The sequence below is a fragment of the Cherax quadricarinatus genome, chromosome 73 (genome assembly GCF_038502225.1).
Source record: "Cherax quadricarinatus isolate ZL_2023a chromosome 73, ASM3850222v1, whole genome shotgun sequence".
Classification (NCBI taxonomy): Eukaryota; Metazoa; Arthropoda; class Malacostraca; order Decapoda; family Parastacidae; genus Cherax; species Cherax quadricarinatus.
In genome coordinates, this window is record NC_091364.1 from 574,959 (window position 1) to 598,091 (window position 23,133).

General features: G+C 38.6%; 1 protein-coding gene across 8 annotated transcripts in view; it reads left to right on the forward strand.

Moving 5' to 3' along the window:
- The window catches only part of LOC128701119 (protein abrupt), a 301,933-nt gene that overhangs the window by 57,584 nt on the left and 221,216 nt on the right, over positions 1-23,133 (forward strand). For all 8 annotated transcript variants that reach the window (XM_053794689.2, XM_053794687.2, XM_053794690.2 and 5 more), the window contains exons 2-3: positions 711-1,101; positions 19,189-19,380. In XM_053794689.2, the coding sequence (XP_053650664.1) occupies positions 916-1,101; positions 19,189-19,380 (378 nt within the window). In that variant the 5' untranslated portion in view covers positions 711-915. The remainder of the gene's footprint in view (positions 1-710; positions 1,102-19,188; positions 19,381-23,133) is intronic.

Genomic DNA, 23,133 nt, shown 5'->3' on the forward strand with positions numbered 1-23,133 from the left:
CCCAATTTCTTGTTTCTCATATTGATGTGTTTAACACAGTTGAGGAAGTAACCCAGATATTTTAAATGTATGTTGCTAATCTTCCCCATCAGTTTCAATAAATGCTTGGTTAGAATTCCTGCTAATTTGTGAGGAGCACTGCCAGTGTCTGATGTGAAGTGCCTATGTGGGCATTGGGTTACTGGGTTCCTTAGAGCAATCCTGAATATCTACCATTACCCAGGCACTATTATAACCCCTATGAGTTTGGCAATTTTCCCCTGATTAAAATAAATTCTACCCTCACAACCCCATTTGATATACTATACTGTAGCTCAAAGGCACAGCCTGCTTCAGTGTTAGCATCATATCTGATAACTTAAGTTTTTTGATGTAATATAACAAAGTTGAGGAACAGTTTACAACTAACCCACAAATTAGAGATGAAAACATGTTATGTTCAGGCTAAATTTAATTAAGATCACTTAGAAAATATGGGGTATGATTTTTACAGGTCACTGGGAAAAGTGAGGCTTCTATATACAGAATTACATTTAAGTATTCTGTAATGAAAATGTTAATTGTAGAATTGTTGAGCATGGAAAAATCCTGTTTGCAGTTTTGATTAATGCATCCTCAGTCAAGCATCAATTTAGACTACATTTTGTATTGCTCTTAAGTAAATTTGCATGGCTTTTTCTACATTTTGATTTGATGTACCTATTTGATAGGTGTGTGGGTGGTGGTGCCAAGTAGGCAGCGTCCCAGCAGCAGGACGGGCGGCCCGGCAGCAGCAGGTGGCAGTAGGTGGAGCAGCATCATCAGGGGGTGGTGGTGGGGAGGGGGAGGAGGAGGGGAGGTAGATGAAGGTGGTGGTGGTGGCCCACTTAGAAGCAGCTACAACACAACACCACAGCCACGGACATCTACAACACCATGGGGTCAGAACAGCACTATTCACTTCGCTGGAATGACTATACAGTCAAGATTGTTACGGCGTTCCAGTCGCTACGGGATGAGGAAGATTTTGTTGATGTTACTGTTGCCTGTGATGGTCACTCCTACTCAGCCCATAAAATGGTGCTTTCAGCGTGCTCTCCATATTTCCGGGCCCTACTCAGGGTAAGTACCCAACTCTTTCTCTACACTACCTGTATTCATTTTGTATTTCTTATACTGTATACTTTATGTTACTCTTTGTTTTCTCTCATCTGTACTTAGTGTGATTTAAAAAATTATTGTCTATAGCAGACCCTAAATGTTTTAATTAGAACAGTAATATTTTTTAACCCCCTTCACTATGGCCTTGCAGAATATGTGAATGGAGCTACTGTGAAAGCTTTTTCTTTTATTAAATCCAGTGCAGTATACTTGTAGTATGTAAAATGTACAAAATGTTGCTATTTCATGTTTAATTGTATCATTTCTTAAACATTTTTTTTTTTCGTCTTTTTCTCAGTGACTTTCATGACCTTTGCACATCAGAGAATTCAGCAATAATTTAAAACCCTTATTAAAGAGCATCATGTGATGTACAGTACCTGTGACCTGTTTCAAGAGTCTTCCTACTCCCACAGCCTGGTCTGGGACCAGGCTTCTCTGTTGCTCCTTTGGTCAACTAGGCTTTTCTCTTGAACTTTTGGTCAACCAGGCTGTTGCTGTTGGCAGTCCCCTGGTCCATATATCCATCACAGTCTGGTTAATTTGTCCCCCTCCCACACAAATAAAAGCCAAGGCAAAAAAGCCAAAAAAAAAAAAAGTTGTTTCTTTCTTTTCTGGAAATAATGTACGATATTAAAGAAAGCGTTGTATAAAGTACTCTAATGGTACTTGCGTTTGACGTTTTATGTGTTGTAGTTATCTTGAAGAAGTATAGAAAATGTACTAAATAATATAAGCACAATAAATGTATTTGAAAAGCTTTGCTGATATTGGGAACTCGTTTATTTTTAAGTGGGTCCAGGTTTTAGTAGTGTACAACAATATGATGTTGAGTGAATAATGAGCTATATATTATTGTAATTGAATTTGTATTATTAGTCTTATTCAGTCATCCTCACCATTTCAGTAACTACTTAGTTGTGCTATATTACATTAAATGATCTCTGGAGTAGTGCTATGCATGCTGGCTATAAAAATTTAGATGTATATGTAAAGTAAGCATAGTATGTACTATTTGTGTGTCAGTCAGTAGTCAGCATCAGACGAGCCTGGCCTGTAGCCGGGTTCCGGAAGTAGAAAAACTCTCGGAACTCATCAAAGGTATATCAAAGATATAAGAAGACCTTATGGAACCTTGATTATGTCCTATAATCTTGAAATAGACAAGTTACCTGCCAGTCTGCTGTCCATCTCTATTCCAAAGTAAAGCTATCGAGAATGGTTGATCCCATGGCTTGGTACTGTGTATGGGCAGCAGGTGACCAAGTTACCATAACTCAAAACTTTGTGAAATATGAAAATTTTTTTTTCTGATGGTTATGATGGTACACCCAGCATTAACACACTTCCACCCTGGATCATTCCAGTGGCAGAAGCCAGGTTACATACTTCACCAAATCTGTTGTGTCCAAGTCTTAGTTAATAGTGATTTGACTGTAAGATGAGGTTTGTTCGGATTTTTAACCAGGATGGCTAGCCACCCAGGATAACCCAAGAAAGTCAGGGTGCCATTGAGGACTTCCTGTTTTATTTCCATTAGGGTCCTTCAGTCTTGTCCCCCAGGATGCAACTCTCACCAGTCAACTAACACCCAGGTCAATACACAAATATCCCATACATAGGAGAGAGAAGCTTACGAAGCTGTTTTGGTCTGACTTGGACCATTTACAAAGTCACACTGGTACCTACTTACTGCTAGGTGAACAGGGACAGCAGGTGTAAGGAAACATGCCCAATGTTTCTACTCGGCTGGGAATTGAACCACAGACTATCATAAAAATGGGTATCTGAAAGCAAAGTTAGGGAATGGTAGTATCTGACTAACCTCTTTGTGAAGAGTGGTTGTTGTGTAGATATCCAGTGGCATGGAAATACTATGCATGGTTTGTAATTAATATTTGAGCACTGTTTTGTGAATATTTTTAATAATGCAAATACGTACAGTATTGGGGGAGAATTAAACCCATAAGGTATATACTGTGCCTGGGAAATGGGAGACAGTCAGTTTTGATCTAAGAAAGGGGAGGGCAGTTCTAATTCCTTGGATCAAGAGCCCTTCATGAACATCCAGGAAACACAAATTGAAGTTTGTCATAGGTATAAAAAAAAAAATCATGTTAAGTGCTAAACCCATGGGCATTCAGTGCCAGACATGGTAAAGGTTTGATTTTCCATCTGTTGAACACGAGACAGATGGGCTTCCTATTTGTACTCGCCTAGTTGTCTGTCATAGGTATATTATGTTGAAGTAGTGATAAGTGTTAACTCTTTTGCATACATGTACAGTGGCCCCTTGGTTATAGGCCGTAATCCATTCCAGAAGGTCGGCCTAAATCCGAAATGGCCGAAAACCGAATCACAGTGGACCCCCAGTTATCGGCCAGTTCTGTTATCGGCCAACTCGATTATCAACAGTTAATTCGGTTATCAGCTGTTTGGGATGCGTCCATCCGCCGGCTGGGGCCGCTTGCGTGTCAGTTTGGCTTTGTCTCTCGGTGGCTGAGGAAGCTTCTGCTCATACATCCAAACATTTTGATTGTTTTTCATTGTTTTTAGTGGTTTTTTTTTGCTGCAACTGTGAAATAAGTAACCATGGCTCCAAAGAAAGTTCTTGTAGTAAAGAAAGTGAGAAACACCATGGAATTTAAGTGTGAAGTGATAGAAATGTTTGAGAGTGGTATGAGGGTGGTGGAACTTGCCAGGATGTACAGCAAGAATAAATCAACAATTACATCCATCCTGGCAAAGAAAGAACAAATCAAAGATGCTAATGTTGCAAGAGAAGTTTCTTTTCTAACTAAACAAAGGCCACCAATAATGGAAGAGATGAAAAAGTTATTATTATTGTGGATTAAGGAAAAAGAATTAGTGGGAGACAGTGCTGTGGAGTCTATTACATATTTGTGAGAGGGCAAGGCAGTTGCACGAGGATCTTGCAAAGAAAATGCCTGGAACAGGTGCTGCAATTTGTGAATTTATGGCTAGCAAAGGATGGTTTGATAGATTTAAGAAGCATAGTAACATACACAGTGTTGTAAGGCAAGCTTTTGTAGAGAAACACCACCTGGACAAAGCTGAAACAAGCCATATCTGCAACATGTAGAGTGACAAAACCCTGTCCCATTTCAGGGAAATCTTAAAGAGATGCCAGAAACAGAGCACTCTGGACAGTTATTTTGTGAGACAGGGGTCCAGTGACTCTCAAGCTGGTCCTAGTGGCATTAAATGACAAAGAATGGAGGTAACCCCAGAGAAGGCTTTGCTACCTAAAGTCTCTATGGAGGGGGATTCCCCTTCCAAACATTAACTCCTCCCTCTTTCCTCTTCCCTATCTTCCAGAAGCCAGCATTAGCCTTCAATAAAGGTATGTAATACTTACATAATTGTTAAAAAAAATAATTTTTTGTGAATATTTTTGTCTGGAACGGATTAATTGTATTCCCATTAATTCTTATGGAAAATATTAATTCGGTTTTTAGCCATTTCGGTTATTGGTCGACCTGGAACGGATTATGGCTGATAGCCGGGGGTCCACTGCAACGTGAAATAATATTTCCGATAAGAATCAATGTAAATGCAATTAATCTGTTCGAGACACCCAAAAATATTAACAAAAAATACATTTTTTAAAGATTAACTATAATTTTACATACACAAAACAATGAGAAAGAAATATAAAACACAAATTTTAATGATAAATGAATATTACATACCTTTATTGAAGACTCTTGTTGGCGTATTGAAGAAGGCGAGGAAGGGAGAGGGAATTGGGAATCCCCCTCCATAAGGACTTTAGGTATCAAAGCCCTCTCTAGGGTTACACTTCCTTTCTTTGCCTTTTACTGCCATAGTACATTCATTACTTACCTTAAAATATTTGTAGTCTTAATGTAGGTCGAGAGGTGAGTAGTATTTATTTGTAGGAAGTCAGGTGTAGGTAGCCGGTAGATGTAGGTACACGTATGTAGCCCCCTGGGCTACACTACACTGCCATATTATTACACTACACAGCCATATTTTTACATCGACATACCATGTTCACTGGGTTTAATCGTTTTTTACAACTACCATTAGATGTCATCATAAACAAAGGGAGAAGTAATGAGTAACTCATGCCGAGAATTGTAAACAAACGCATATGAAGGGCGGTGACTAGGCCAGACGCCAGACTCAGTTTTCTCTAACGCTGAGTCAGAGAAAACATAATGTTTATCCTCCACCCTCCTCCCTCCTCCTCCTTGATTCGCCAGTACTCACCACTCGATAACATGTAAACATTGCATATTTATATGCTATGTAATGTGTTTCTTATATAATTTTGAAGAAAATATCATAGATGGATTAATGAAAATGTCTAAATTAACCTAAAATAAGACATTTAGTGTGCCCAAGAGTGATTATTATTATGCGTCCAATGCAGTCGATCTCCAAGTTGTCGGCCAAAATCCAGGATAGAATTTCGGCCAAAAAAGTGGCCAAATTCTGATTTGGCCAGTATCCGGAACAGCCGATATCTGAGGGTCCACTGTATTTACTTATAACTTGTTAGTTTAGCTTGCTCCATGTTTCATGCATATTTTTGTTACTAAACCCTCATGTCACTGTAGCTTTCTTTATGTATTGTTTAACCCTTTCACGGTTTTGGCCATACTAGTACGGCTTACGCACCAGGGTTTTTGACGTACTAGTATGCCTAAATTCTAGCACCCTCAAATCTAGTGAGAGAAAGCTGGTAGGCCTACATATGAAAGAATGGGTCTATGTGGTCAGTTTATCTGGAGATCTGGAGAGAGTTCCGGGGGTCAACGCCCCCGCGGCCCGGTCTGTGACCAGGCCTCCTTAGGTCAGTGTCCCAGGATGCGACCCACACCAGTCAACTAACACCCAGGTACCCATTTTACTGATGGGGAACATAGACAACAGGTGGAAAGAAACACGTCCAATGTTTCTACTCTGGCTGGGAATCGAACCCAGGCCCTCACCGTGTGAAGCGAGAGCGTTAACCACCAGGCCACCAGAGCCCAGTACGCAGTATAAAAAAATCCTGCAGCATACAGTGCGTAATGAGAAAAAAAAACTTTGACCGTGTTTTTGGATTAAAACAGCGACTTTGCACTGTATTTTCGTATGGTATTTATGGTTGTATTCTAGTTTTCCTGGTCTCATTTTATAGAATGGAAGACATGTTACAGAAATTGAGATGATTTTGTCTGGTTTTACAATGAAAAGTACCTTGAAATTGAGCTCAAAGTAGCAGAAATGTTTGATTTTTACCAAAGTTCAAAAGTAAACAAATCATGCTAAGCGTCCAATACACGTCAACTGGTGAGTCTACTATTCTTTCACAAGTGTGCCGATATTATTTATACCATCTTTTACACTAATGCAGTAGTCTGCATAACAGTAAATCTTCTATTTTTTGTGAGAATAAAAATTCAAAGTTGATAGCAAAAGAATGTAAGAGGGGCATTGGGACGTGACTAATGAACAGAGGAAATGTCATTTTAGTGCCAGGAATGTCTTTCTTGTTTATTCTGGACCCTATTCAGAAATTGGCATCTTTAGAAATTTGTGTGAAATTGGCAAAATTGATAAATTCTGACCACTGTATTGGATAGTTGAAATCAGTAAATGGGTGGTTTCTTGCACTCATTCATGATTTTTGTCGACTAGTACAGTGGAATTGGCCGAAAATAGGGCTCAAAGTGGGCAAAATTGCCGATGCGTAAACATCATGGAGACCGCTAACTTTACGAGAGCATAATTCCATAAGTTTTCCATCAAATTTCATACTTTTGGTGTCATTATGATCGGGAAAAAATTCTCTATCTTTTCATAAGAATTTTTTTTTTTTTTTGAAATTTGGGCGACCCTGAGAACAAGTTTCTGAGAGGGCCTGTCGACCCTGAAAGGGTTAAGTAATAATTTATTAATTGAAATACTGTTTGCAAGTATTTTTTTTTTTTTCAACAAGTCGACCGTCTCCCACCGAGGCAGGGTGACCCAAAAAAAGAAAGAAAATCCCCAGAAAGAAAATACTTTCATCATCATTCAACACTTTCACCACACTCGCACATTATCACTGTTTTTGCAGAGGTGCTCAGAATACAACAGTTTAGAAGCATACACTTATAAAGATACACAACATATCCCTCCAAACTGCCAATATCCCAAACCCCTCCTTTAAAGTGCAAGCATTGTACTTCCCATTTCCAGGACTCAAGTCCGACTATATGAAAATAACCGGTTTCCCTGAATCCCTTCACTAAATATTACCCTGCTCACACTCCAACAGATCGTCAGGTCCCAAGTACCATTCGTCTCCATTCACTCCTATCTAACACGCTCACACACGCTTGCTGGAAGTCCAAGCCCCTTGCCCACAAAACCTCCTTTACCCCCTCTCTCCAACCCTTTCGAGGACGACCCCTACCCCGCATTCCTTCCCCTATAGATTTATATGCTTTCCATGTCATTCTACTTTGATCCATTCTCTCTAAATGACCAAACCACCTCAACAACCCCTCTTCTGCCCTCTGACTAATACTTTTATTAACTCCACACCTTTTCCTAATTTCCACACTCCGAATTTTCTGCATAATATTTACATCACACATTGCCCTTAAACAGGACATCTCCACTGCCTCCAACCGTCTCCTCGCTGCTGCATTTACCACCCAAGCTTCACACCCATATAAGAGTGTTGGTACTACTATACTTTCATACATTCCCTTCTTTGCCTCCATAGATAACGTTTTTTGACTCCACATATACCTCAACGCACCACTCACCTTTTTTCCCTCATCAATTCTATGATTAACCTCATCCTTCATAAATCCATCCGCCGACACGTCAACTCCCAAGTATCTGAAAACATTCACTTCTTCCATACTCCTCCTCCCCAATTTGATATCAATTTTTCTTTATCTAAATCATTTGACACCCTCATCACCTTACTCTTTTCTATGTTCACTTTCAACTTTCTACCTTTACACACATTCCCAAACTCATCCACTAACCTTTGCAATTTTTCTTTAGAATCTCCCATAAGCACAGTATCATCAGCAAAAAGCAACTGTGTCAATTCCCATTTTGAATTTGATTCCCCAAAATTTAATCCCACCCCTCTCCCGAACACCCTGGCATTTACTTCCTTTACAACCCCATCTATAAATATATTAAATAACCATGGTGACATTACACATCCCTGTCTAAGACCTACTTTTACCGGGAAGTAGTCTCCCTCTCTTCTACACACCCTAACCTGAGCCTCACTATCCTCATAAAAACTCTTTACAGAATTTAATAACTTACCACCTATTCCATATACTTGCAACATCTGCCACATTGCTCCTCTACCACTCTATCATATGCCTTTTCTAAATGCATAAATGCAATAAAAACTTCCCTACCTTTATCTAAATACTGTTCACATATATGCTTCAATGTAAACACTTGATCTACACATCCCCTACCCACTCTGAAACCTCCTTGCTCATCCGCAATCCTACATTCTGTCTTACCTCTAATTCTTTCAATTATAACCCTACCATACACTTTTCCTGGTATACTCAGTAAACTTATTCCTCTATAATTTTTACAGTCTCTTTTGTCCCCTTTCCCTTTATATAAAGGGACTATACATGCTCTCCGCCAATCCCTAGGTACCTTCCCCTCTTTCATACATTTATTAAACAAAAGTACCAACCACTCCAACACTATATCCCCCCCTGCTTTTAACATTTCTGTCATGATCCCATTAGTTCCAGCTGCTTTACCCCCTTTCATATTACGTAATGCCTCACGTACCTCCCCCACACTTACATTCTGCTCTTTTTCACTCCTAAAAGATGGTATACCTCCCTGACCAGTGCATGAAATTACTGCCTCTGTTTCTTCCTTAACATTTAAAAGTTCCTCAAAATATTCTCGCCATCTACCTAATACCTCCATCTCCCCATCTACTAACTCCTCTACTCTGTTTTTAACTGACAAATCCATACTTTCCCTAGGCTTTCTTAACTTGTTTAACTCACTCCAAAATTTTTTCTTATTTTCATTAAAATTTCTTGACTCTGTCAGGAATTTTCATTTTAGTTTCCTGTAATATGCTTATCATTTTTTTTGATGTGTGTGGATAAGTTAATTTATTATTTTGCTGGGTTTTGTAACTTGTTAGATATATTGAAGAGGTAAGAGGCTTAGTTTAGTTTATCATATACAGATGCTCCTCACTTTATGATGGTTCAACTTATATTTCAGTTTTACGAAGATGCAGTGAACTGTAAAATTTTTTTTTTTTTTACTGTACAGTACAGTACTGAACTTTTATTGATAGATTAAACTTGTATTCATATTTTTACTTTTCAGTACTGGTATTTGGATAGTTGCAATAATTATTTGCTTATTTACTTATTCAGTGACAGTAGTTATTTATTTACTTATTTATTTATCATATATACAGTGGTACCTTGACTTACAAGCTTAATTCGTTCCGTGACTGAGCTCGTAACTCAATTTACTCGTATATCATATCAATTTTCCTTACTGAAATTAATTGAAATGCCATTAATCCATTCCAGCCCCCAAAAAAACACCCCAAATTTTTTGTTATGGGTTTTTAAAAAGATAGGCAGAGGAGTTTTCTGGGTGCTTCCTTTCAATAAACTCAGAAAGTCTCTCCCAGATTCCCAACATTTCTGGCGTTATAGCCTTTATCGAATCCTGCTCTAGTATGGTACATATTGTAGAAGTACTACGCTTGTACTGCCTCACCAAGTCGACTACACGCACACCTCACTCGTGTTTTTCTGTGATTTCATGCTGGTAGGTAAGACACATAGGCAACAGTTAGGCAACTTTATTCCAAAACGTTTCGCCTACACAGTAGGCTTCTTCAGTCAAATACATCATCCTCTTCTCCTCAAATGGACATCATCCTCTTCTTCTTCTCAGCACTATCCTTTGGACTTACTTTCTTAGGACCCATGGTTAGAAAAGAGTAATTTGGCAAAATAACTGTACAAAAAACACAAAATGCAAGCACAACACGAGAGATGCTTCCTCGGTGAGGTAACCATGTGCAGTGAACGAGTGAGACGTGGGATGCTGGACGGATTTTGTGGCGTTCGCTGTGCCAACTAGTGGCGGCATATCTGAAGCTCACTCATAACTCAGATTTTGGCTTCCAACTCAAAGCAAAAAATCGACCGAGTGATGGCTCATAACTCAGAAAACTCGTAAGTTGGGGCACTCGTAAGTCAAAGTACCACTGTATGTATTTAACTTACGATATTTTCAACTTATAATGGGGTCATTGGAATGTAACCCCACCTTAAGTCGAGGAGTGGCCGTACAAAGTGAATATTGTTTCATTTGAATTCTCTTAGAGACAAAAAAACTTTTGCCAGTGAATATTTGGTTTCAGTCAGTGAACCCCCAGCTTCTTGTTATTGTTCAGTATGTTAACAAATGGATGTATGATGTGTAACACAGCCTCTCCTCACTTAACGATGGAGTTGCGTTCCTAAGACCATGTCGGTAAATGACTTTGTCACTAAGCAAGGAGAATACTATAATGGTAGTGGGTTTGTGTCGGCTATCTTTGATATTGTTTTAATATCACCTTTGCATCATTTATAACATTTTTAGTATATTTTTAAATGTTTATACAGTAGTGTACTGTATATTGTAATAAACAGAATAGAAGAAATCAGCTCTAATATACATTATTTAGGCATGCATACAGGTCAGAGAGCCCGTTGTAAGTCCGAGTCATCGGTAAATGAGTACAGTGGACCCCCGCATAACGATCACCTCCCAGTGCGACCAATTATGTAAGTGTATTTATGTAAGTGCGTTTGTACGTGTATGTTTGGGGGTCTGAAATGGACTAATCTACTTCACAATATTCCTTATGGGAACAAATTCGGTCAGTACTGGCACCTGAACATACTTCTGGAATGAAAAAATATCGTTAACCAGGGGTCCATTGTACGTTGCTGAGTGAGGAAAGGCTGTATTTATTACATGTATATTTATGTGAAGCACTAAACTCGTGAAAGGAATGGTGATTGCTCAATTCTCCATCCCTTAATTGTGTAATGAGCCCATTACTCTTACAACCAGCCAGGCTAAGGGTAGAATGATTGTATGTGTAAACTTAAAAAGCACTTAAAAAGCAGAATTCTAGAGAAAGAAATATTTTAATGATTTACTCTATAATAATAATAATAATAATAATAATAATAATAATAATAATAATAATAATAATAATAATAATAATGTAATAGCAATAACAGTAATAATTAACAGTAACAATAATAATAATAATATTAATACTTTTATTTTAAAATAATATCTTAGAAAAATACAAAATAATTTGAAAGCACAGCATTTCAAGGAAACATACATTAGAACTATTAGGACTGCATAGTTTTTCTTTTACATACTTCCTCCTCAACACACCTGCACTTCGGCTAGTTTTCCGTGACAATACTCCCAGCAGATCACCTCTCAGCTTTTACTTCCACTCTCTCTAGATTTTTTTGCGATTTTTTTAAATTTTATTAAAGGCTTTTATGATGAATGTAAACATTGGTATGGCAAACCTCTTATGTACTTGTGAAAGTTTACTGTATTTGAATACATGTAAACTACAGGTATACTACACAGAGAAATGTAAATTTGAATTTGACGATTTTTTGTAAGTTTTTATGTGCAACAAGAAAATAGGTGGAATTTTTTGTAATTCTGTGTGATCAGTTCACAGTGGTGCAGGCAGTGCACATGAAGCTGGTGCAGGCAGTGCACATGAGGCTGGTGCAGGCAGTGCACACAAGGCTGGTGCAGGGAATGCACAAGACTGGTGCAGGCAGTGCACATGAGGATGGTGCAGGCAGTGCACATGAGGATGGTGCAGGCAGTGCACATGAGGATGGTGCAGGCAGTGCACATGAGGATGGTGCAGGCAGTGCACATGAGGCTGGCACAGGCAGTGCACACAAAGCTGGTGCAAGCAGTGCACAAGTCAAAAATGCACATGTAAAGGAATAAAAGTTAAATTTAACTTTATGTACAGTACAAAGGTTTTTACTGTACTTTATGCTGGCCGAGAGTGAGAGGGTTAGCGAGTGAGTGAGAGGTTTAGTGAGTGAGTGAGAGGGTTAGTGAGTGAGAGAGTTAGTGAGTGAGTGAGAGGGTTAGTGAGTGAGAGGATTAGTGAGTGAGTGAGAGAGTTAGTGAGTGAGAGGTTTAGTGAGTGAGAGAGTTAGTGAGTGAGAGAGTTAGTGAGTGAGAGGTTTAGTGAGTGAGTGAGAGGGTTAGTGAGTGAGTGAGAGGGTTAGTGAGTGAGTGAGAGGGTTAGTGAGTGAGAAGGTTAGTGAGTGAGTAAGAGAGTTAGCGAGTGAGAGAGTTAATGAGTGAGAGGGTTAGTGAGTGAGTGAGAAGGTTAGTGAGTGAGTGAGAAGGTTAGTGAGTGAATGAGAGGGTTAGTGAATGAGAGGGTTAGTGAGTGAGAGAGGAGGAGGTGCATTTCCTTCTTAAATTGCTTGACCAAGAAAAAGGCTGTGGGCCCAGACAAGTTGAGCCCAAAATTGCTGAGAAGATGTGCAGACCAGCTAGCAGCACCTCTAACTCGCATCTTTCAGCACTGCCTAGTACAGTGTAAATGGCCCTCTCTATGGAAAGAGGCAAATGTAGTCCCTGTTCACAAAAAGAAAAGCAGAGCAGAAATCAGCAACTACAGACCAGTGTCACTCCTGTCAATCACTGGTAAGATCCTTGAGACAATAATCTCAAGACAAATGACAGAGTTTTTTGACTACCACTCACTACTTTGTGATTGTCAATATGGCTTCAGGAAAGGTTACTCTGCTGCTGATCTGTTGTTAAACCTCTCCACTAAGTGGCACCAGTCACTGGATGAATCCAAAGTCAGCTGTGTGGTAGCACTGGACATTGCTGGCACTTTCGACCGGGTGTGGCACCAGGGCCTCTTAGCAAAACTTCAAGCACTGGGAATTGCAAGCTCTACGTTATGTCTCCTCAGTGATTACCTTCATGGTAGATCTCTAAGTGTAGTTCTCAATGGAACGGAATCAGCAAGACATCCTATTGGGGCAAGTGTTCCACAAGAAAGCGTACTGGGACCATTGTTATGGAATCTGTACTTCAACGACCTTCTTCACCTCATCCCAGAATCACATTCATATGCAGACGACTGTACACTGACATTCACTTATCCAAGAGAAGAAATGCCAGCTGCTCTAAGCTACATCAATCACCAGCTGAGAGCTATATCAGCTTGGGGAAATAGATGGCAAGTAACATTTGCACCTGAGAAAACGCAAATGATGATCGTCTCTAGGCACCATGATGGTAATGCTGGTGCAGTAGTAAGGATGAATGGGAGGGTGTTGGCACCTGGAGAAGAAGTTGACATCCTTGGGGTGAAATTTGACTCCAAACTAACCATGAAGAACCATGTTGTAAATCTTGCAAACAAGGCAGCCAGGAAGCTTACAGCACTTTGCCGTATCTCACATCTGCTTGACAGTAGGGGTTGCAAGATTCTGTAAGAGGCACAAGTACACTCACACCTTCGAGTATGCTCCACTTCCTTGGTTTGCCTGCCCCCCCCCCCCTCTCATCTGCGACTGCCTGACAGAGTAAAGAACAGAGCAAGACGTCTCATCTCTTGCCTGGACCCATCCTGGATAGATCTGTCATTTCAGCAGAGCCTTCAACATAGGAGGGATGTGGGTTGCCTTACTGTTATGTACAAGGCCAGTATTGTCAAAGTACCACACTTGGATCCACTTCGAGGACAGCATGAAACAAGCTTTTATGCCACAAGACGGGCAGAAAACAGCAACTTCACTCTGGCTGTACCCTTCTCCAGAACATCACTCCATCTGAGATCATATATACCCAGGATGACTCGAGTATGGAACACATTCGTACAGCATAATGATGTCAACAAGATAAAGTCAGTTGATCACATGAAAATGCTGGCCCACAGGTGGCTCCAACTTCATCCTGTTCCCTACTTGTATGTCTCATAACAATAAAAATGCTTTCAAATGAGCTGATGTAGGTAACAGCTCTTAGCTTGCCAATAAAGTTAGGAATCATTAACCTGTAAATAGCTTGTCAATAAAGCTAGGGATCCTTAACCTTGTCAGACCCTGTGTAAAAAAAAAAAAAAAAGAGTTAGTGAGTGAGTGAGAGGGTTAGTGGGTGATTGAGAGGGTTAGTGAGTGAGTGAGAGGGTTAGTGAGTGACAGTATTAACAAGGAATATGAAAAATTTACATCTATCCTCCCTCATCCATCTACCTTCCCTCATCCACTTGATTCTAGTCTACCATCTACCCTCCCTCATCCACCCTATCTTCAGCTGCAATGAAATACAGGGTGTTATGAAAATGCTGTATATAAAGGAAGAGGGAGATAGGAGCAGAGAGGAAGATGAAAGATAGAGTGGGGGAGAAGAGAGAGAGAAGAGAGGAGAGAGGGAGGGGAGAGGAGAGAATGGGGAGTTGAGAGAAATAAAGAGGAGAGAATGAGAAAGGAGAGCTAAGAATAAAGATGGAAGAAAGACAGGGGAAAAGAAAGAGAGGGGAGAAAGAAGAGCTGAGAATATAGAGGAGAGAAAGAAAGGGGAAAATGAGAAAAAGGGGAGCTGAGAATAAAGAGGAGAGAAAGATAGGGGAAGAGAAGAGAAAGGAGAGTTGAGAGAAATTAAGAGGAGAGAAAGAATGGAAAAGGAGAGAAGGGGAAGCTGAGAGAAATAAAAAGGAGAGGATAGAAAGAGAGGGGAAGAGGAGAGAAATAACAAGAGTGGGGAGGTAGGGGATGTATTACCCCCACTTACACACATGTGGAGGTGATACATCCCTCACATTTGTGTGTTGAATATTAAAGTGCGCTAGCATCTTCCACCACTAGTATCTCTCTTTCTCTCTCTCTCTCTCTCTCTTTTTTTCTCTCTCTCTCTCTCTCTCTCTCTCTCTCTCTCTCTCTCTCTCTCTCTCTCTCTCTCTCTCTCTCTCTCTCTCTCTCTCTCTCTCTCTCTCTCTCTCTCTCTCTCTCTCTCTCTCTCTCTCTCTCTCTCTCTATCTCTCTCTCTCTCTCTCTCTCTCTCTCTCTCTCTCTCTCTCTCTCTCTCTCTCTCTCTCTCTCTCTCTCTCTCTCTCTCTCTCTCTCTCTCTCTCTCTCTCTCTCTCTCTCTCTCTCTCTCTCTCTCTCTCTCTCTCTCTCTCTCTCTCTCTCTCTCTCTCTCTCTCTCTCTCTCTCTCTCTCTCTCTCTCTCTCTCCCCCCCCCCCTTCCCTTCTGTTCCCTCCCCTCCCTCCCTCCTGCCCTTCTTCCTCCTGTATGTATGTATGTACATACATTGCATACATACACACACACATATGTATGTACATACAAACATACATTCATAAATGTAAACATTTACAAACATACATATACCCCTTGCATTCATATACACATGCAGACATACAATACATACCCACAAACATACATTTGCACACATATTCATATGCACACTTTTGTAAGTGTAGAAACGTGTACAGATGCTGCCTGCCAGAAAAGCTCTTGGTCCAGGGAATTGGAGCTTTTTTTTACTTGCCCTTGAATCACACACACCATATTGCCCGCCATTCTCCAGGTGCTGTATGATCCCTACCGGGTTTGGCGCTCTCCCATCAATACAAGACTGCACGCTTATACAGTACTATATACATGATAACAAGTGGACTCAGATTAAGTTATAATAAACAATTGTCAATGAATAAGCAGAAGGGTGGATGAGGGGCTTGAACTGAGGTCTGCAAATTGAGTCGGTTGAGCGTTGGACTGTCAGTTTGCAGACCGAGGTTCGAGCCCCTCGTCCACCCTTCTATTTTTTCATTATTACAAGTTGTTAATGAAAACATTTCAATTTTTTAAACACACCGTATATATAAGCAATCAGTTAGTAATTACCTTATTTGTCATAAGATAGGCTGAAGTTTGCCTGAAATACACTACTTACTAAACAAACAAAGTGTGTTAGGCACAAAGAAAGCCACTAGCATGCATGTGCGTTTCCGGCTGACTAAACGTAATCCTTACAGACTAAAGATTAGACATCTCTGTACAAACATTCTGTCATGCTGAAATAAAAAATCTAAATCTGAATCTCCCACTGAGGCAAGGTAACCTGAGAAGAAACAAAAGTGTTTCTTTTTATATTTAGTAATTTATTCAGGAGAAGGGGGTTACTAGTGCCTTGTTCCCGGCATTTTAGTCACCTCTTACTTTGTGTATGGTTTACGGAGGAAAAGTTTTTAATCTGCTGCATTAGATGAACATGGAGCAGTGGGAGCATCTGAATTAGTATATAACTGATTGCAACATGAATGTGTTTTGTTTGAGTTACTGAATCTTGTTGGGATAAAACAGTTAAATGAAAAGAAAAAAAAGTTTTGTTTGCATGAGTGGGCATCTACTACAGTACTATCCTTATGATTGGGCATCTACTACTATCTTTATGAGTGCTCATCTAATACTACTACAGGTCGGCCATCACTAATCCGGCAAACAGTTATCCAGTTCCATCAGTAATCCGGCACTAATTTCGGCTAGCACATTTTCAGATTTCGTCATTATACTGGCTCAATTCATTATAGAAACTCATTATACTGACTCAGAAATTGTGCAGATGGTTGTAAATTCACAGGAGAAAGCAGTGATGAAAATGAGGAAAATAGCAGAAAGAATCTCTATTGACAGGTCAATTAAGTGCATTCTAACCCAGCCACTCTGTAATCCGGCAAACTCACTAATCCGGCACACCACAGGTCCCAATGATGCCAGATTAGTGATGGCTGGCCTGTACTGTCCTTATAAGTGGGCATCTACTACTATTATCCTTATAAGAAATACTGAAGGGGAACTATGATAAGGACATAATATAAATCAGTGACACAATGTCTGCTTTATATAGGCTAAAAAAGCAAAGCAAACTGTATAAGGTTGTTGTGGCTATCTTCATTCTTAGACAGCTGAATGTAAGTTCTGGAGATGAATAGTGTTAACATAAGTGGAATGAGCAGTGTCTGCACTCTGTAACATAGGTAGAATGAGTAGTGTCTTCACTGTAAGATAAGTGGGATGAGTGGTGTCTGCACTTTGTAAGATAGGTGGGATGAGTAATGTCTTCACTTTGTAAGATAGGTGGGATGAGTAATGTCTTCACTTTGTAAGATAGATGGGATGAGTAGTGTCTGCACTTTGCAAGATAGGTGGGTTGAGAAGTAGTTCCTGCACTCTGCAGGATAGGTGGGTTGAGAAGTAGTTCCTGCACTCTGTAAGATAGGTGGGATGTTAGTAGGGTTATTGGATTTGTGATTCTACACACTTTTGATAAGACATCCATTGAATGATTGATGGGAAAAATGTTTTTTCTTTGGGTCACTCTACCTTGGTGGGATTTGACCAATGTGGTAAAGAACAAAAACATTGAAGATTATGATGATGTAGAGAAGATAACCAAACAAGCAACTGAACAGAAAGATATAGATAAAGCATAAATTTAACTCTCATCTATGAGGCAAATTAAACAATGAATACCATCGTTACATTGAAATGCTTTAGAAAAACACTGGAATGAGTCCTCACGTCTTGTTGAAAAACAGATCACTGGTAATGATATATGTAATTATAAAGAATAGAATAGTTCAATAAGTTAAGAACAAACCACGGAATGGGTGAGGTTTGAACCCATAGCAAGTGAGTTGTAAAACTCCAGGCCAATGCATAAGCCACTGGGCCAGCTGGCTACAAAAAAGATTCATCTGCCCATTCTGTGATTGGTTTGCAGTTGTGTTATTATGATTTCATGAGTCAAGTTAAGAACAAATAATTCTGTTAGGCTGTGTCTTGGACACAAATATTGTACTATAGTACATTTGAAAATTTGCTGACTACAGTGACCATTTTCATGCACAATCTAAACTATGAACAGCCTAATTCACAAGGCATGAATGCACTATATATTAGAATGTGGCTAAAGTTTGCCTTTGGTACTCTGACTATAAAACTATAAAAACAAATTCCTCCCTAATTCAGTTTTCATTTTTGTCAGTTTTTAACTGACATTTAATATCATTAGAGATGTACCCAACTTTGCATTTAAATGAATAAATTTTAATAGTTTGTATGTTTTTGTATTCATGTTATTAAGGTCTGTTTGTAATACTATCAACATTTACTTCAGAACATGTAAAGTCCTTAAGGCATTATCTATAACTATAAAGTAACTATTAAGTGGGCATTTTAAAATCTTACTAATGACCCTTCAAGTAACATTGCTCATAGGGTCATTGTAAAATGTAATGTCCGTGGTTTGTCCGACACTGCAGGCAGGTACAGTAATATCTTGATGCCTTTCCTTATGGGCACTTGTATCACGTGTTCTAATACAGTGCAGTGGTGTGAAAATAGTTTTATTGTCTTTAACTAGTTGTTATGCTTTATGTAATAATCTCTTATTTTTCATTATATTTACTCTATATTTCTTATTTTTTGGGGTAAGTTATTAATCTTACTTTTGTTTTATGTTCCTTTAGTATGCTTATTTATAGAGTATATCTCTAATTAAATCCTTCATGTATTTCATCATGCCATAATAGATAGATTTCCAAACATCTTTGGGTATGGAATGTTTCTTTTCAAATTTCAGAGGGCAAGGGCCCCCCCTAAAGACATTATGCCATTTCTTGATTGAGTTATAATCCTTGTAGTGTTATTGACTCATTATCCAGATGAAAAGGTAATAATAAAAACAAAAATTAACAAGGCTGGACAGTATATATATATAAATACTGTACATATATTTTATTAAAAATCTAAGCCATTCGTACCTTTTGAACCATTATTGGAGTGTTAACATGTATGTGTAAGTAAATTTTATGTACCAAGTAACATATCACATATAACTCGATTACTGTTAGGAATTTAATGTTTTTAACATTGAGTGAGACTTAATTTTCTCTCTAGGCCAACCCGTGCCAGCACCCCATTGTTATCCTAAAAGATGTGGGTCATGTAGAGTTGGAGAGACTATTAGAATTTATGTACAATGGTGAAGTGAGCATAGCGCAAGATCAACTGGCAGCCTTCTTGAAGACTGCGGAAAACCTCAAGATCCGGGGACTAGCCGGTTCCTCGGATGATATGGATCAGACTGGGGTGAGTTTTATCTAATTGCATTAGAAAAATGGATCAGCCTTCTTAATTACAAGAAGGCTGTTCAATTTTTATTTTGATCATTGATTTAGTCAAGTCATAATGCCATGGCTGGAGCAGTTTGCAATTAAAACATAATTTGGAGAGGAAACTATGCAACATTTTGTTCCATCCTGAACCAAAATAGAGAGAATAGTCCAAGATGAACAAATACAGCATCTTAAATTTCCTCTCCCAATTGTGGATTTGTTGTGAACTGATTATAGTATACGTACATGTATAAGAGAGTAGCATAAAACAGTGTTGTTATTTAGGCTTTGCTTTAATTACAATTACTCATGTACAGCATCCTGAATAAAGATTATACCATTGCTGGCTACATTTTCATTGTTTAAATTATGAATTGAAAGCTTATTCTTGGATAGATATAAAATAAGAAACTTCTAAAATATAAAGGAAGATATACATAACACAGTATTATTGGACCTATAGGAAAGTAGAATCATTAATTTTAAGCTTTCCCTGGAAATATTACCATGGGGCAGCCATTGACATTATTCATTTTTCCCATTGACTGTTCTTTTCTTTGGGTATCCTTGCACATTTTTCTTATTTTTTTTTTACATTTTCAGGTTACTTTACTTTTATACACTTACTTGTATGTTCTTGATGTGGGAAGTTGTCTTGTTTTTACACAGGTCTTGTTTCCTTGTGCAAACAGTGCTTCACATTTATGGTAGACAAACTAGAATGCAGACTGGTAAGCCAGCAGTGTCCTTGCCATGAGCAGTCATAGAGCCAGTGACTACCACATTCGCATGTGCCTATAGCATTGCATGCTAGCTCATTGCTTCTTGCCACACACTTTCTGTAGGGCCAACAACATCACTGAATGGGTAATCATGTCTTGTGATGTTTCTTGAGGAATATAACAGCAGCAGCAGCACGAGAAATTATTTATTACTATATGTTTCAGGTATTCTCTTTAATATGTTAAAAGATTCGTATAGGAGCACATAAGTGTTTGCCAAAGACTTGCATGCTAATTTTGCTATTGTAAAAGTGAAGCTGTTGTCACTTGCTTACAGAAACAAAACTGTGAAATTAATGAGTTCCACCCTCTGCAAGCACATACCAAAGTCCTTTTCTGATTTCAAATACGTATTATTTTTATATGAAAAAAAAAAAAGGGGCAATGAATATGAAAAAGCAGTTTTCTGTATATGATAGCTGAATTAATAGTTTTTATACAGCTTTACAGTTGTTTAATTTATGTAACCTCAACATATGCACCTCTAATGGCCTATAACACATTTATTTGATACTCCAGTTCATTCCATTTATTAGTCAGCATATCTGGTGTGATTTTTCTGATGCCTTCATTTATTCTAGCATAGAGAATGTTACCTCACATACTGGTATCTGGAAAAATAATCATTCACAAACCCCTAAAAGTTTAAAGGGCTGTTTAATGGGGCCATGAAGTCAAATTCATCTGCTGGAAAATTTCTAGTTATGATAATTATTTTATTGTATGCAGCAATTTGCCTTTTCATATCTTCTATCACATTGAAATAAATTTTTGTGATTAACCTTTTAACCATGTCCAACATTCTAGTACACAAGAGATGATTTATGCCCGACGTACTAGTACGTGTATTTTTTCTGTGGCTTCAAAAAACACATCTGCTAATATTTTTGACCTCTGTACAATTTTTGGATCTCCAACAACCTCTTCATGCCTTTGAAAAAATCTTAAGATCAGATGGCTCCTAATAATGCATCATGGGTAACACTGCCTAACTAGCTTAAGTAATGAAACCAGGAGCTGTCGTTCCACCACCAGCAACCAGGGTGTGGAACTGGTGGGAAGATGGCTTATTCATTCCAAATTTATTACAGTATCATGATACTAGTAGTGGAATTCAGAAAAAAGGACACTATATAAATTTAACCCAGGATAATCCAAAATAGTGAAAAAAGTGACTTATTTCTATATTTCGATAAGTATTACACCTTGAAACAATTGTAATATCATAAGGGTTTCCTTGTAAATGCACATTTTCCAGTGGTTTTGAAGGCTTATAGGTACTATGGACACAAAAATTGCACAATGTGTATAACCTACGATATTCCCTCAAAATCTAAATATTCTTCTTTGTTTTTTCAACAAACCAGTCATATCCCACCAAGGCAGGTGGCCCAAAAAGAAAAACGAAAGTTCCTCTTCTTAATCTTAGTAATGTACACAGGATAAGGGGTTACTGCCCCTTTGATCCTGGCATGTTAGTTGCTTCTTATGACACGTATGACTTATGAAGGAAGAATTCTATTTTGCTTCCCCATGGAGATAAGAGGAAATAAACAAGAACAAGAACCAGTAAGAAAATAGAAGCAAACCCAGAGGGGTGTGTGTATATATATGCATGTACATGCAAGTATAGTGTGACCTAAGTTTAAGTAGAAGTAGCAAGATGTACCTGAAATCTTGCATGTTTTCAATCTTTCAACAAACTGGCCGTATCCCACCGAGGCAGGATGGCCCAAAAAGCAAAACAAAAGTTTCTCTTTTTAAATTTAGTAATTTATACAGGAGAAAGGGCTACTAGCCCCTTGCTCCCGGCATTTTAGTCACCTCTTACAACACGCATGGCTTACGGAGGAAGAGTTCTGTTCCACTTCCCCATGGAGATAAGAGGAAATAAACAAGAATAAGAACTAGAAAGAAAATAGAAGAAAACCCAGAGGGGTGTGTATATGTATACTTGTACATGTATGTGTAGTGTGACCTAAGTGTAGGTAGAAGTAGCAAGACGTACCTGAAATCTTGCATGTTTATGAGACATAAGAAAGACATCAGCAATCCTACCATGTAAAACAATTTCAGGCTTCTGTTTTACACTCACTTGGCAGGACAGTAGTACCTCCCAGGGCAGTTACTGTCTACCAACCTACTACCTTCATCGAACCTAAATATATAACATAATAATGAACATAGGATAGTCAAACAGTGTGACTTATTTCCAGGCTTTGAGGAGTATTACATCTTGAAATATCTGCAGTATCATAAATATTCCTTGTAAATAGTGTTACAAAACCAAAGCAGTAAAAATAAATAAATAAAAAGCAGTTATTTGCACCAATTTATACTGTATATTCCAGGTGGAGCAAAGTTGGGTTAAATATTTCCCCGTGTTTGAAGTGCTAAAACACTTTGAAACACATCTTTCATCATAAGAAGCTTATGTACATAGTGTTAATATTAAAAAATGGAAAACAGCCATAATATGGCATCAGTGCCTGACTCTGAATGGGGTGGAGATATGTTGCAGTTTTTGAACTGTAATATCGGCACGCCTTTGGCAAGACAGTGATGGAGTGAGTGATGATGAAGGTGTTTCTTCTTTTTCGGGTAACCCTGCCTTGGTGGGAAACAGCTGATGTGTTAAAAAAAAAAAAATGCAAAATGTAAAGATGGCTGGCACATTTGCTCTGCTGTTGCCAATGAATGATTTATGTTTTTGCCAACTTCAACTCACCAGAAAATTGTAAGTTTTTATCAGTTTCCACTCATTTTAGTCTTATTTGATTCATGAAAATGCACTCTTTCAATCTGTAAATTTCTTATTTTAAAAATTTTGCTACACAACAAGAAATTTAATTTCAAGGTGTGCCATAATTAAGGTATTAAAGGACTTTGTGAACACACTGTTCAGGGAAGAAATTGAAAGGCTAGAGAGATGAAAGTAATTGAAC